This window comes from Ceratotherium simum, chromosome 1, assembly GCF_057802395.1.
Source record: "Ceratotherium simum simum isolate JZ-2026a chromosome 1, ASM5780239v1, whole genome shotgun sequence".
NCBI lineage: Eukaryota > Metazoa > Chordata > Mammalia > Perissodactyla > Rhinocerotidae > Ceratotherium > Ceratotherium simum.
The window spans coordinates 59,437,378-59,453,009 of NC_141900.1; the positions used below are offsets into that span (position 1 = coordinate 59,437,378).

The 15,632-nt window shown below is 51.9% G+C and overlaps 1 protein-coding gene across 4 annotated transcripts in view; it reads right to left on the reverse strand.

Moving 5' to 3' along the window:
• The window catches only part of HOXA3 (homeobox A3), a 33,420-nt gene that overhangs the window by 2,664 nt on the left and 15,124 nt on the right, over positions 1–15,632 (reverse strand). For 2 of the 4 annotated variants that reach the window (XM_004418895.3, XM_004418894.3), the window contains 2 exons: positions 12,948–13,030; positions 831–1,473 (listed from right to left, as the gene is read on the reverse strand). In XM_004418895.3, coding sequence (XP_004418952.1) covers positions 831–1,353 — 523 coding nt within the window. In that variant the 5' untranslated portion in view covers positions 1,354–1,473; positions 12,948–13,030. Of the gene's footprint in view, positions 1–830; positions 1,474–4,337; positions 4,536–12,947; positions 13,097–15,632 lie in introns of those variants that run through there. The other 2 variants (XM_014786174.2, XM_014786183.2) reach the window with 2 other exon arrangements.

The window sequence follows — 15,632 nt, forward strand, 5'->3', positions numbered from 1 at the left end:
AGGTAAGGCAGCCACTCCATCTGCTGGAGCAAAAATTAAAAATAAGCTCTGATTGTAGGGAAAGCATTGATTCTGACTTGGAGGGTGATTACTTGGACTTTTATTCTGCCACATTTCAGTGTGCGGTGGGTGTCACTGTTTCACTGGAAATGAGGAATTGTGCTAAAAAGAGAGAGTAGAGGGCCGGCCCCGTGGCTTAGCGGTTAAGTGTGCGCGCTCTGCTACTGGCAACCAGGTGCCCACCGACACACCGCTTCTCCGGCCACGCTGAGGCCGCGTCCCACATACAGCAACTAGGAGGATGTGCAACTACGACATACAACTATCTACTGGGGCTTTGGGGGACCAAGAGGAGGAGGATTGGCAATAGATGTTAGCTCAGAGCTGGTCTTTCTCAGCAAAAAGAGAAGGATTAGCACGGATGTTAGCTCAGGGCTGATCTTCCTCACAAAAAAATAAAAAAAATAAATGAATGAACTTGCTTTAAAAAAAAAAAAAAAAGAGAGAGAGAGTGGAGCTCAGGTCTGCTCTGCTCAAAGGTCCTAACTCCAAGAGTGGAACAAGGGATTCCAAACTTGCTAGACCCCACTTGCTCTTGGAGAAGTCCAGGGAGACTCCTATCAGGTCTCTCTCTGGGGTTTCCTGGGCACACAGTGTCCTGTCATCTCCCTAGTTGCAAAGACTCTGGAAACCTTTGTGGGGTGGGGAGAGGAGGAGCAGTGAATTCTTGAAATCTTCCAGCCCTCCCAGGCAGTGTTGGCTGTGGCTGGAGGTGGCTTGGGGGGCCGGGAGCAGGCCAGAGGACCCTCCTCCAGAAGGCACCCCTTTACCTGAGCTGGAGCCGCTGGTTTTCTTTGTGTTTTGCCGAGACTCTTTCATCCAGGGGAAGATTTGTTTGGCCACCGTGGGCGAGTTGAGCAGGGGGCTCTTGGCAGCGCTGGCAGGGGCGGGGTTGCTGCTGGCATTCTGAGGTGGGGATACTGAAGAGGGGGGCGGGGGCGCGGCAGGAGCGGGCGCAGGGGGCTGTGGCGGGGGTTGAGGCTGCTGTGGGGCTGGGGGCGCGGCCTGGGGCGGCGGTGGGGCCAGGGGTGGCTCGCCCAAGCCAGGGGGCTGGCTGGGCGGGCCGCTCAGGGTTCGCAGACATGCCTCGCTCAGCTCGTGCGCCTTGGGGTGGCCCCCGGCGCTGGCGGGCGACTGGAGTGAACAGGCGGGTCGGTGGTACTCGCCGTCTGCGCCCAGTGCCCCGGGCCCCGAGTACGGCTGCTGACTGGCATTATAAGCGAACCCGTTGGCTGCCTGGTAGGGGTAGCCACCGTAGATCGCCGAACTGTCGTAGTAGGTCGCTTTTTGCATCGCGTTGATTCACGATCTCGATCGCACACACTGGCAGGGGCTTGACACCCGTGAGGGCGCACATTGGCACGCCCCCGCGGTCACGTGACGCTCCGCCGCCAATGGCCGCCCCGCGCAGACCTGGGGGGCGAGAATCGCAGCGCGGTGAGGGCTCCGCGCAAATCCATCTTACTCTCAATAGCTAAGTGACATGAAAGCCATAAAAGAAAAAGTGGTCAGCAATATTTAGCAGCACGACTTGGCCCCGGGCGCAGAGAGCCGCGCTATAAAAAGCCGCTGGAATTTACTGGCAGCTACAAATATTTGCTTAACTTGCGTCTGCAGTTGGGGGGTTTTCCGGGGAGAGAGGAGGAGAGTGAGTGAGGGCTGAAAGCCAGGTCTTGGGAGCTGGAGTCCAAGAGAAGAAAGGCCTGATGGGCTAGAAAGGAACAGGGTTGGGATCCTTCTTTTCCAGGGAAGAAGAAACTTGGGGTGTCCCTTCATCTCCGCTCCTTGGCCTCGTCCAGCGAGCCCCGCGACTCCTTCCCTCTGGGGATCTTGGGGAAGGGGCGAGGAAGCAAAGTGGAGCTTTGGGTCGCCAAACTTTTCTCCAATCTTCGCTTTAGGACTCGTATTTGCCAAAAGAGCCCCTACACGGGGTGACTTCCCATCCAGCCCCTTCTTGGACTTTCCAGCACCCAAGAGAGGTATGCACGAAAATTTTTCACGCAATTGCCCTTCTCGACCCTGCTGGATTTCAGAAGCTGAGCTTGTTAGGCAGTTATCTACCCTTGTGCAGGGATATGATCCACCTCCTCCAAATGAGCCCCTTGTGGCCGAGAAGGGGAGAGAGAAAACTTTGGATGGAACATCCTGTGTGGGGAGGGACCAACAACACCCGCTCCAGCAAGTCAAACTCAAATCCTGGACAGTTCTTTACTGCTTTCCTCTCCCTATTTCTCAAGCATGTCCCAGCAAGCCACTCCCACCTCTTTTCCCCTGGTACAGAAGGTCCCCAGACCCTCCTGCCTTGGGCTTTCTGAGGTGCTGTTATTCAGGGAAACTATCAAATTCTACCTGTTAAAACATGATGGATTAGAGAAAAAAACAACCCACCAGGAACCTGAAAAACCAGCGTTCATCTCCATGACCACGGCTTGAACTCTCCTTCCAACTTAACGATAATAGGTTCTGTCTTAGAAACTGCTATGTAATTTGATGTATGGGGGTCATTTGGCTCCGGACTAGGGATGGAAGCACAAGCCATAAAATCCTGCCAGAGTTCCCTGATCTTTGTGTGCTGTTGTTGTTGTTGTTGATATTTGTTACTTGGCCTATTTACCTGCTTCAGAAACACCAAGTAAAGAGCAACCCTGGAAATCTAAAAAGCAATTGAAAGCCTTTTCAACCCTTTTTTATTTAGAAAGCAGTTGGCAGAAGTGAAATCTATGTTCTATTTTTATTTTCAACCTTTGCATGGTCAAGCTCTGATTCTCAGCTCAGAAAAGTTCCATGTGAGTTCATATATTCACACACACACATACACACACACACTCAGAATGGTAGTCTCTCTAACCATTTAAGAAAATTACAATGACAAATTCATGAGAAAATGGTTTAACACTTCATGCCCCAACTATGTGTATTTGAGTCCTAGAGTTGTTCAAGTTTTCCAGGAATAGCAGCCACTTTGTTAAACAGAAAAAAAAAAATAATATAATAAGCATCTACCAATGGATGATTATAATTTCGTTTTAAATAACGGACCCCTTTGGATTTCATTATTAAACCAACAATCTGACCAACATCTGGAAAATAGGCACAATTAATTTTCCAGAACCTCAATTAAAAATTACAGCATCCCTTATCCGGAGTTACTGTGCATGATCTTGAGCCCTGGAGTATTATTTCTCTTTTGGAAATAGATAGGAAGCTATAGATACCATGATCAAAAGTAAATAACAGATAAAATTTAAAACTGATTAGCAATTTAATGTCTCAGTTTCCTGTTCTTTCACTGAAAACAGTTCCTATTACATTTGGCAATGTTAATGTCTGCCATTATAAATTTTTAAGATACTAGGCTTGTGTAAAATAAAACGTCAGGTTAAGAAAATTACTCCAGACATTTGAACAGCAAGATATTAGATAAAACAAAATTAAGTTGATTTTGAATGTGTAACATTTCAAGCGACTTGCTAATCCATTATCACAAGCTACACCGGCCTGCTGCTTACTTAAGTCTTTTTATCAAGTTGTACATTGTCTTGTAAAATAACAAAAATACCTTTAAAAATCAAACAGCATACAACAACCCCCATAAACTTAAAATATGAATTCACCTCGGAGATACCACCAAATTCCTTCCTATTGTTTGAGGTCAGCAGACAACCACTTTGGGGCCCACACAATTCCCTCCCCAACCCAGCTCCCAAAGTTTGCAACCTAGCAAAGAAGTTGGAGATTTGCCAGCCAAGAAACTTCGCTTCGCACGCACCCCCAAGCAAGGGCTGGGGATATGAGGAGATTCCTCCGAAAAGATCTGTTTCTGGACAATAACTCCCAGGTGCAAGAGCTGAAGGAGAGTTGAGAAGGCTAAATTGAGTGCAGGAAACAAGCCCTATTGTCTCTCTGGAAGATCTGCCCAAATTCAACCTCCTTCCTTCAGACACAGCTCCCTCTTCCCACTCCTGCCCCTTCCTCAGCCTGCCCTCACCCCGAGTTTAAGCGGGAACATCGGGTAAGAGCCCCCACGTCCCTTTTTCCACCCCTCCCTCCCTCCCCGACCCAGAAAAGTTGAGGCTGGGCTAGGGCAGAGGGAAGAGGTGGGGGCGGGGATGGGAAAGCGGCCTGAACTCGAAGTGTAAGGGTATCAGTCACTGCCGGGAAGGAAGCTCCGGCTTGTGAACTCTTCTTGAACCGAGATTTAAGTCTGCAGCCATAAATCACCGAGACGTAAACTCCGCCATTCAGCGCTGAGAGCGGCCGGTTGTGGCCCTGCTTACCTTAACTTCTGAAGAGCGCCGCGAGCGCAGGCTCGGGCTCGGGCTCCAGCCCCCGGCCCGGCTTGGCGGCCCGGCCGGGTCCCCTCGGCACGGGATGGGCACCGACCCTCGGCATCAGCCGAGACAGCGGGCGGGAGGGAGACCCCGAGGCCCGGAAGCCGCCGCGCAGAACGTGGCCGCCTCGCTGCTCCGACTCGGCTCGCCCAGGGCGGACTGGGGCGGCTCGGACCCCCCTCCCCCCTCCCCACCCCTCCCCCACACCCCCGCCCCCTGCCCTTCCCGAGGGCAGCAGCCGCGGCCCGGAGATAAGCGCTAGCACGGCGCGGGGCTCTGCCGGGGCTAGTGGCACCGACTTGGGTATGTTTCTTATGAATATTACACGCGGAGCAGCGTCTGGTCGGGGTGCGGTGGGGGGTGCTGGGGGCGGGCGGGAGGGGAGGCCGAGGCAGCTGGGGAAGCGCGGGCCGGCGTGGGGGATGGGGCTGAGGCGAGGGGAGGGACAGGAGCGAGAGGGGGAGCTCGGCGGCGGCGGGAGGAGGGCGGCCTCCCCCAACCCCCAAGCCTTCCCGCTCCTCACTCCTAGGCGTCACTAAAGTCCAGGAAAATTATGCTAATCAGGACAAACGGCTCTCACAAAGGGGCTCTCTGGCCGGGCTCTATTTCTTAGGAAACCGTTTGAGAAACCACGTAACCCTCTGCCCTGGACATTTCCAGTTAGGGGGCGAGGGGAAAGAAAACCAGGAGAAGCGAGTTCCCCAGACTTTGGGCAGTTTACCTCACCTGCCACCCCTAATCCAAGAACCTTAAAGCCATCTTTGGGGGGCTGGAATAGGGTCTCCTTTCTCGAGAGACCTCCCCAAGAGCCACCTGGGCTATCTTTGGTTATATTGTTAGGCAGAAACCCTTGAAACCCTGGCAGGAAGGAGGGAAGGATCCTGGGGGAGATGCACATTTGTCCCGGCAGTGAAATGGGACGCTCTGGGCTCAGGTACACACAAGGGTGCCTAGAAACCTGCGTCTCCAGCTCTTTTGCGCCCATTTCACATACATACAGACACGCAGCTGACTCACAGGAAAAGACAAATAAAGCTCTTGACCCCAACACGAACCGACATCTACGATATTTTCCCCCTAGTTAGTGGTATACGGGGACGCTGAGCAGAGGAAAGGCGCGAGTGTGCCCGGCAAAATTTCCACAACTTTAAGGAGGATGGTCTTTCTCCCACCTAATGCCTCCCTCAACTCCCCAGATCCAGAAGCAAACTCTGCAAGGGTCTGTGTGTGGCAAAAAGAGAGAAATGGAGCTTTCGTGCAATTCCAAGGTGTCAACGGCCGGTCCTTCTCAAAGGAAGGTGTTAAAAATATAAGTAGAATGTTTAAACTGTCAGGGAGTCAAAGTGTCACCTTAGAGCAAAAACAAAGCCAAGGGAAAAGGGAGAAATCAAAAAGCACTCCGGGCCAGGGTGGCCTCATGCATACCAATGGTTTTTGTCATTTATGGCTGGGCAAGATTTATGACTCGGCGCCCCAAAGCTGTAAACAGAGCACAAAACAGCAAACACTTGCTCCTTATGGCATATTGCGGCAGCGCGACTTGAAAGGGGGAGCCGGGCCGCGTAGGAGGCAAGAGCCGGCCGCAAAAATCCGCTCGGCGGCAATTTCTCTTCAAATCGGCCGGGTCGGATGTGGCATTTGAAGAAAGAAGGCGTGGGTCAATAATCAACCCGCACTTTCTCCTCCAAACTGCTGACGCGACTCTCACCGTTTTCTCAGCTAAGCCAGCTGCAGGGAAGGCCAGCTCTCCGTGAGAACCTGCCGGGGGAGGGGACGGCCCCGAGCCAAGGGGACCGAGGGCGCCGAGGTGAGGGCTGGGGCTCGGGGCGCATACCTTTCCACCGGCACCAACACGGTGACGGGCAAAACTCAGGGATGGGACCCACCAGCGGTGGGAGCCGAGGAAAAGCTGGGGCGGGAGCTCGGGCCAGGGCCACCGCCCGCCCCGACCAGTGGCTTCTGGGCGGCGGGCTGCAGCGGGCAGATGCGGCGCTCCGACCTCAAGACTAGGGTCTGGCGCCCTGGCACGCAGGTTGATGGGATTCAGGCCTCTCTGCTGAAATCCAAAGGACTGGCTTTTGGAGCAAGGCAGGCGAGGTGACTAAAAACAACAATATATAATAGCTGAAGGTTTTTTGTTTGTTATTGTGTTTTAAGAGAAAAATACCGCCTGTCGATTTCCACCGCCAGAAATTACCCACTGCTGCCGCCATGCCCTTTCTAGGCAAAGCCCACAGCCATTCACCCGGCTCCGCCAAAACCACTGAGGTGTTCTTTCCTGAGAGGACCCTTTGGCTCCCCAAATTCCCTCGAGTCCCCATGCTCCCAGATCTCTCGCTCATGGGGACTAGGAGAAAACATTTTCTCAGCACTAGAATATTTGGAACAGTGAGGGTGTGTTGGTGCCTTTCCACCTCTCACAGGGTCTCCTCGTGAACACCTCTGAGAGGGCCGCCGGTGGCTCGGAGGCTGTCTGTGCAGCCTGGAAGGAATGCAAGGAATAATTGTTGGCCAGAAGAGGCATCGAAATCTCAGAATAGGGAGGAAAATCAATGAGGAAATACACTTGCCTGTGAGGGTGAGGCTGGCATTTTGAGGGTAAAAGGGGACTAGCCTTTTTTATAGCTATAGTTTAGCTATGATGAAGTGGCTTTAGCTCTTTCCGTGTAGGAAAAACCAACCAGTGCAAAAAACCAACGGCCTCTTCTCACCGTGCACACTTTTATATAGAACCAGCTCAAGAGTCCATCCTTAGATATTTATTTTGCTTGCTGGCACTGAAGCGACAATAAAAAGATGCCTTTAACAAACCTCTATTACCTCTTTCATTCTTTCCAGCGAAACTATATTATTTATGAGTCTTTAACTGGGACAAAAATGCGCCAGAACTGGGTCATAAATCATACGAAATGCTGACAAGTAATTGAACAGCAATTAAAGCTTACATTTTATTTCCAAGGGGTGTTTTAGAGCACTTGAACTGGCCTCAGTTAAACATGGTTAGCACCGAGGCCGGCAGCGGGGGAGGGCAGAAGCAGCCCCTCCGTTCTGGGGAAGTAAATCCCACTCAAGTAGGAGAAGCCTGATTTGATTTTTTTTTCAATTACAGAAATATTATTTTAAAAAGTCACGGGGCAAATCCGATTCACAACTCTTTGTAGGCACCCCTTTCCTCTGCTTCAAGAGCTTCAAGAGCAGAGGAAAGTGAAGTTTCTTCGCCTTTTCAGGGAGTTTCCATCCTTCTCAGGAGTGCTGGGTCCCCAAAGCCCAATTGGGCTTTCCCAGTAATTTGGAAGCACACAGTTTAACTCTCATCTGCCTCCATCCTAGCTACAGCACAGTTTCTGGGGCTCTGAAGCCGGAGAAATGTCTGCCTCTGCTTCTTGTGGACTGCCTCCGAACTTCCCTCCTGCCCAGGGCACACCGGCCAGTCCTCAAACTCTCCAAGCCGGCTGGGGGCTTACAAGGGGGCACCCAGGCCACGCGCATTATGAAGCCCAAACCCTGCTCTGGTTCCTGCCTTCCTCTGTCTCTCGAATGTTAGAATAACAGAACTTCTGGGCATCCAGCATGCTTTCCCCCATCCCAAGCCTCTCCTAGATCTGAGCTGTCCTTCTCCACCCCTACCCGGGCAGAGGGTGCTCCAGAGAACAATGGCGCGTCCTCTTCAGCTCCTTCTGTCCGGCATGTAGGAGAGCTCGTCCTGTAACCCAGCACTGAACAAAGTGGCCCAAAGCATCATCAATAAAATGGCAGCGCATCTGCCCACTCACTGATTTCCTTCTCCCAGCTGCTCCAGCTACCCAGGTCAGCCCTAACCCTCCATCCCCGGCTGGCAAACAGGGCCAACCGGGGAGTGATTCCCCTTCTTGTTCACTCAGTCCCCACCCCTTCCAGGCAGTCTCTCCCAGCAAGCGCAGCACCGCGCAGGCTACCTTGGCTGGCGCCTGCGGCCCTTCGGGACCCTCCCTCCGCCTGGGGCTCAGCTCCTGGGACTCAAGCCCGGCTGCAGTGGACAAAGCCACTCAAGCACTGGAGGCCACCAGGCCCACCTGGTAGCCCCCAAGTGCCCCTTCCTTTACACCCCCAACACTTTCCAGGGAATTAAACTCAGTCTGAGGCGCTACTGGGGATCATTCAAATGGTTTCGGTTCTAAAGGAGAAACAAAGGAAGAGAGGGGCTGAGGGTCCTGTCCGTGAACCAGGATCTCCTCGCCTGACCTTTGTTTCTCACAGCCATAACTCACTCTAGATATGAACAATCAGCGGAAATACCTTAAAATAAATTCCATCCTCCTGGTGTGGCCTCCAGTCCCATCGGCTAGCTCATCCAGAACCGCTCCATGAGCGCTGAAAACTGCAACCGGCTAGGAGAGCGCTCTCCGGAGAAGGGGAAGGAGAAGAAGGATGTGGGTGCGTGGGGGTGGGGGAAAAAAGCTCTCGCTCTGTAGAGAATCTAGAAAACGTAATCACAGGCAAAGCCCGCCCGGGTCTCCGCTCCAAATGCCACAATAATGCGCTGTATTATGTGCTCACGTGGTCATACGTCAACTTAAATCCTTTTATTTGAAATAGGGAATCACTGAAGGAACTAGCTTTCCAAGCAGAACACTTAGCTTTGGGGGAGGTGAAGTGGGGGACCTTGACCAGCAGTGGGGAAGAGTTTTGTCTACGGTAGTAGGACACTGGGGGCATCTCTCCCCCCTAACACGTGCTACACAAGCCACTTATCTCTGCTTATATTTCTTTACACACGATCCAAACACAAGGGAACAGCAATGCGGTCCCCATTCTTAGAGCCCATGTGACTTTCTATACAGTCTTCCACTCACAGACAAGCACGGACGGCACACCCAAACACTCCAGTCTCCTCTGGCCTGCTGGCCAGTACGTCAAAAGGCAAGGTGACTGTTTCCAGAAGAAAACCCAGGGATGACTGTGGACTCCCTCACGGCCTGTCATTGTATGGAGTTTGCTAACACCCATGCCACACACCACAGCCACTGGAGAAACCCAAAAGGCCCATAATTACCTGACAAAAGGCTAAAGCACCTCCCCCAAGTCCAGTTGGTTGTGTTCCATGGGAGCCCCCTAGGAGAGATGTCCTTTGCTCTAGAGTGGTGGGTCACTGTTTTTGCAAAATCCAGAGGGACCCTGTGCTCTGACCAAACCTGCACTTACGCATTTCCTCAGTGCATAGCTGGGTGATACACGAAATTACAGGCTTCTAATGATGAAAAATATAAGGGGGACATGATCTAATTGTCTCTGCAAGAGGAAAAAAAAAAAGAACGAACCTTTGCTGGTATCCCTTAAAGTAACCTATAAGACAACCTGAGACCCTCTCTGCAGACGGGTCTGTCCACCATTCCCTAAGGCAACTCTGTGTCTACCAGCAGAAAATGAACTGGACCAACTGTGCTCAGGAGGAACCTGGCTGAAACAAGCCCTCCTCCCCGCTCCTACTCCTGCCTTCTGCTTGGTGACATTGTCCACTGATTTCAACACTTCACCCTCTCATGAGCTGTCTAAAAAGTTCCTCTTTTCAGGTCTTAGTTTCTGAACTTTGGGAGTGCTCTGAGGTGGTGAGATCCTCATGCCATATTCTTTTGTTCCTCAAGAGTGGGTCTTCAGCTGGCTAGGCCTCTCTAAGTGTGAGGACTCACTTGTAGCAGCTGCAGGAGGCTGTGCATGATTCCTCCCCTCCGCTCCTCCCCTGCAGGGGAACAGAAGGGGCCTGGTAAGAATGTAAGGCCCTCAGTAAGGGGGCCTGGTCATGGAGGTGTCCAAATCAGAAGGGCAATAAAAGAGGAGGAGACCTAATCCCTTGGAAGTGAGCCCTGGCCTAAGCGGGTGGCAGTATTCCAGTAAAGTTCTGTCTGTGGTATAGCTAGGAGAAAAGCTCTATGTGAACTTTCCCAGCTCTGAGCTAAGCCACACACTGGAAAGTAAGTGAGAACCTTAAGTGAAAGCCTGGTTTTCTCAGATTTGGGGGGTGGGGGACAGGACCAAAGGCTAGCTCCCAAAAAGCACTCTCCAGTCCCCCAAGGACTCAGATCACTAAAATACTGTCTTCTGCTCCCCTTAACCTCCTGCCCCCCCACACACACACACAGACACACAAATATTTCACACTGAGCTCTCCAGATAGCCTAGAAAGGACCTGGAAGTATTGCTGAATTGCTGGCAAACTCCACTCCCCCCTGCAAAGTTTCTGCAGAGGCTTCAACTCAGAGATGAGAAGGGGCCTCCTTCAGAACTCTCAGAACAATCTGAAACACATCGAAACTCCCAAGGCCATAAATCAATGAGAGAAGTCTTTGGTACTGCTTCAGAGAAATGCCTTAACGCCAGCAAGGCCCAGCGGCATCTCAGCTCCAGCCAGGAGCCTCCGTGCCGCTATTAACAGCCCAGTTAATGCTCCAACTGCTGTTTAACAATTAATGTTAACGACTTGGGGTAGGATGGAGTGATTTGGTGGGCTGTGAAGGGAAAAATCTGAGGAAGTCAAAGGAAATTTAACTTTTGAGGTGAAAACGGATTCCGTAAGAGAGACCTTGGTCTGGGCAAGCCACCAAGGAAGCGGCAGCTGAGAGTCCTCCTTCACCACTCTGAAATCCGCCTTCCTGGAGCAAGGCTGTGGGCCTTTTAAAGTTCAGTTCCAGAGAACAAGAATAGAGATGCTCAAGTATCTAGGCCCAGGTTGGGAAACCCAGTTGCCAGTCCTCCTCCACTCACTCCCCTAGCACCCGACCTGGCCAGGGTTGGGACACATGCCCTGGATCCACACCATCACAGTCAAAAGAGGTGGAAAGTTGTCTTGGAAGGAGCAGGTGGCCAAGGATACAGAGCTTTAGTCAATATTTGCAAGGCTGTTGGCAGATTAGATATATCTGTATTCAAACACTACAATCTGATTTCTCTGTCAAAAAACACACTTAACATTTTTCTCCCTTTAGTTAACTTTGGTGGTTTTTTTACTCACCATCAGGTAAGGCCCTCTTAGCCCACTTTTTTTTTTTTTTTTTGGTGGAGGTTATAGATCATTATTTAACATGAGACATTTCCTGTGGGTGCAACTGCAGTATAAATGGGCCCCAAGTTCTCTGGACACATGTAGATGTGTATACCATTTTATACACATGGTCTCAAAATCCTGCAACTATTTATACCTGCAATGGTTCTGTTATGTGCAGAAATGCAAATCATATGTACACATTGAGTGGCAAATTCCTGAAATGCTCCATTTATATTTGATATAAATAGACATACAGTAGCTGAGAAAGTAACCCAGCTTTACATTACTGTTTACTTCCTATCTGATAAAATAATAATCATATGCAGAACACCATATCGGCTTTAGAGTGTCACTTAAGAGCACGTTGCTGGGCCGGCTCCGTGGCTTAGCGGTTAAGTGCGCACGCTCTGATGCTGGCGGCCCGGGTTCGGATCCCGGGCGCGCCCCGAGGCACCACTTCTCCGTCCAACGTGAGGCCGAGTCCCACGTACAGCAACTAGAAGGATGTGAACCTATGACATACAACTATCTACTGGGGCTTTGGGGGGAAAAACTGAATAAATAAAATCTTTAAAAAAAAAAAAAAAAGAGCACGTTGCAATTAATTAACAACTTGATATCTATTTGCGGAGCAAATTTTAGGAAAGACTGAGGCCTAGGGAATAGAAAACAAAATCTCAGAAAACTTTTTAAAATAAATAATTCCTGAAAGAACAAAGCAAACCCAATCCTTCACACCAAGCTTCTGAAAGCTATTCCAGCAGCCCCTCCCCTAAATAGGCACGAAATTTATGGATCTTTTACAAGGTAATAAACCACAGTAATTACCTCCCTGCGTCCCGAACTAAGAGAACAAATTAAGCCAGAACTTGAAAAGAATTTTAAAGAGTTTTCCCTTGTTCCAAATAGGAAAAGGAAACGCCGAGACACAGATAATCCGTGCTTTTCCCATAGGAAGAGCAGCGGATCAGCCCGGCTACAGGAACCGAGAAGAGCCGCTGCCTGCCACAGTCTACACATTTGAAATACAGCAGCTTCCCTCCTGCCAAGGCAAAAGAGTAGAATAAACTGCAAGACGGCGAGACAAGTTTCCTCAACGCAGAGCTGACGACAATTTGCCAACTCACAGTCTCCACAGGCTCCGCAAACAGTCGACAAGGAGAGCGGCCCACGCGGCGGCCACCGCGGCCGTGGCCTCTACTTGCTTTGGCCCTGCTGTTCCGTGTAGTGGTTTGTTTGGGGCTTACCGGAAGAAACAAACACACCCTTCTGACCCCCCCCCCACGCACACACACACATCTTTGATCTCTGCAACCACCCCTCCTGCACAACGCCGGCTTTGGGGGTAGACGCTTTGTCTGCCTGAAGCCGCGAATTCGCGGGGCGTGCAGCTGAAGGGAACCCAGCTCCACAACTCCTCCGATGTTAAATATTGACCAGAGCCTCTTTCAAAGGGCTCAGCTGCCCGGAAGAGTAAACTCCTCCCAAAGGCCGGGTGCATAGCCCGGCGCAGTGAAGACTTTTGGCGCAGCGCTTACCTCGAAAGATGTCTAAGACTGAACCAGAGATTGTCTCCAACTCCGGGCGCTCAGGGAATCGCCTTTTCCGGTGTCCAGGCGCACTGCGGACAAATAAACAGCAGAGGGTGAACGGCGGCTGCCAAAGAAGGGAGTTGGAGAACCAGAGTTGCAAGCGCGGCCGGCGCGGGCGCCAGGGTGGCCCCCGGGGTGACGCGGACACGGAGGAGTCGCCAGGGCACTCGTCCATGCGGCGCACTCATTGCTCGAAAGGTTCCAGTCTACAAATGGCCTGAAGATGGTGATTTATTTTTTTAAAATAAATACATACTCCATCTCCGCACCCACACTCTCCTTTTTCTTTCTTTTTATGGGGTGGGGCAGGGGGAAGGGGAAGAAAATGGATGAGGCAGAGGAAGATAGGAAGGTGGAACAGGCTTGGCTCTTGGTGCTGGCTCTGCTCGGAGAGCTCCTCACGCACCTCAACTTGGAGAATGTGAATGCACGCTTTATTTTCTTTTGCTAACAAAGGGAACCCTTGTCTGGGAGCATTCAATCACCGACTCTCCTGAAACCTCACTAATAGCGTTCATTTATGTTTGGCGCGAAATCAGACCCCGGCTCAGTGCATGGGCCGGGGGCAGTCTTGAGAGGTTTTGTCTTCTGGTTCATTCAAGCCCTGGAGGCATCATTTCTGGGTCCTAGTGGGCTGGCCTGACTACCGCAGCGCCCAGTCCCTTAGAGCAGGCCAACTGGAAGGCTGCTGGAAATGGGAAACTGGGAAGGACATGGGCATCCAACAATACCCGATCTGGGGGCCTTATCCAGCCTCACCTTGCACAACAGCAACAAGCCATTGGATGCCCTAATTTTGCTGCCACCTCATCCCTCAAGCTATCTGCTACCCTCGCTTGCCTTCTAACTAGGAAATGGTCAGCCAACTTTCAGGGATGAAGAGAAGTCGCTGGGGAAGGGGACTCTCTGGGCCCTGGCTTGGAGGAGGACTGGGACTCTGCCAGACAGGTGGCTTCCACAGCCCTATCCCTGCTCCACTACCCCTTCACCAGGCCCAGGTAGCCTCCCTATACTCCAGCCTGCTCCAAACCAGCCCTCCATGGCTGTCCCGCATCCATGCAATCCTGCTGATAGCACCAAGAGAGGCTACCAAATAGCTGACAAGTCTCCTGACCCTTAGGCTTCAGGGCTCCCTAGCACACTGAACAAGTGGCCGAAAACCAGCAGCTAGCTGCCCTCTGCCACCACCTCAACCTGCAGCCCCCACTCTCCATCAGGCACTCGCGACTCAGAATCCATGCTAAGGCCCTTTCTCTTGTTCAAACTCCCCTTCTATGTGCCCAAAGGGAGTGCCCCCTGGCCTTGGGGCTCCTGGTGTAACCCTGAGCAAGGTGGGGCTTAGCTACCCTGCAGGTTGCCATTCAACTTCGCCCCAGAAATATCCACTAAGCCACCATCCGCTGCCCACTCCTCCCCTCTCCGCGACGCTTAGGAGTATTGTAATTATTATGGTTATTATTATTGTTGCTATTTCCTTATCCCCAAGTCAAATATTCATGGCTGCTGTTCCCCATAAATCGTTCAGACTAATGGTCACAAAGAGATGCTGCCCAGGTCTCTCCTTCCGCAATGGCCGCCGCCGCCGCTGTGGCCTCTCTCCCGGCGTTTTTGGCGCTCGCTTGCTCCCTCACTCGCCCGGCGCGGGTGATTTATGAACACCGGGAAAATTGAACAAAGCCGCGCGCCAGTCCTGTGGCATCTCTGCAGCCTTCCCCAGTGTGAATCACAACATTACCAACTGTCTCCGCATCCGTCCCACTTCATCACCAAAGCCAGGATGTGACCGCAGAAAACCCGAGCCCGAACTCACGTTTCCGCGGACTCGGCGCGCTCCCCGGACTCGCAGAAACCCTGCAGAAAAAGCCGCAAGACCCCGCGTGGGCCCGCCAGCTCCGGTCCTCCCCGCTGAAGGGCTCTCTCAGCCCTCCTGAAGGAGTTAAAAGCCTTTGGAGATAAATCTGAGGAAGTGTGTTTTTAAAAATCTAATAGGAAGTTGGGGTCTCACTTCTGAGAGATTCATTCCTAGTGAGGCCCTGACGACTCCGATCCATTCCTGACGATCCGCATTAATTATTTAATGAGTCACGTGACCTCAAAGATTACAATTTCAATATCTCCCTCGAACAGCCGCTACACCTTTATCTGCTGCAACCAGGGTCCTTGTTTGGCTTTTTTAGTTCCCAGGCCTCCGGAACGCAGATGCCGTTCCCTGGGTCCGGCTCCTGGCAAGCAACCGCCACCGAAATCCAAGGGTGAGCATAGAATTAGTCACTCTGGGACTGTGAGAATTGTGGACAGTGGGGTGCCCACCGCTCTCCCAGACACCCTGACGTCCCTCCCCTCCTGAGCCCAGAGGTCAGCCCACCTGCCTCAGCGTTCTGGCTAAGGTGGTTTGGCTACATAATCTCCCGGGCCGCTCTGATGGCGCAACAGGCAAGAACCCACCCTTCCTCCCTGGCCGCAGCACACCTGTGGCCCTCCATGTCAAGTGTAAGCCCAGATGCACACGTCCATTCCAAGCAGAATAGGCTTCCGCAGAGGAAAGATGCCTGTGCACTTACCCCTAACCAAGGCGAGACCGGAAGGCTCTTTCAACCTACACACTCATTAACATAAATATTAACATAAAGA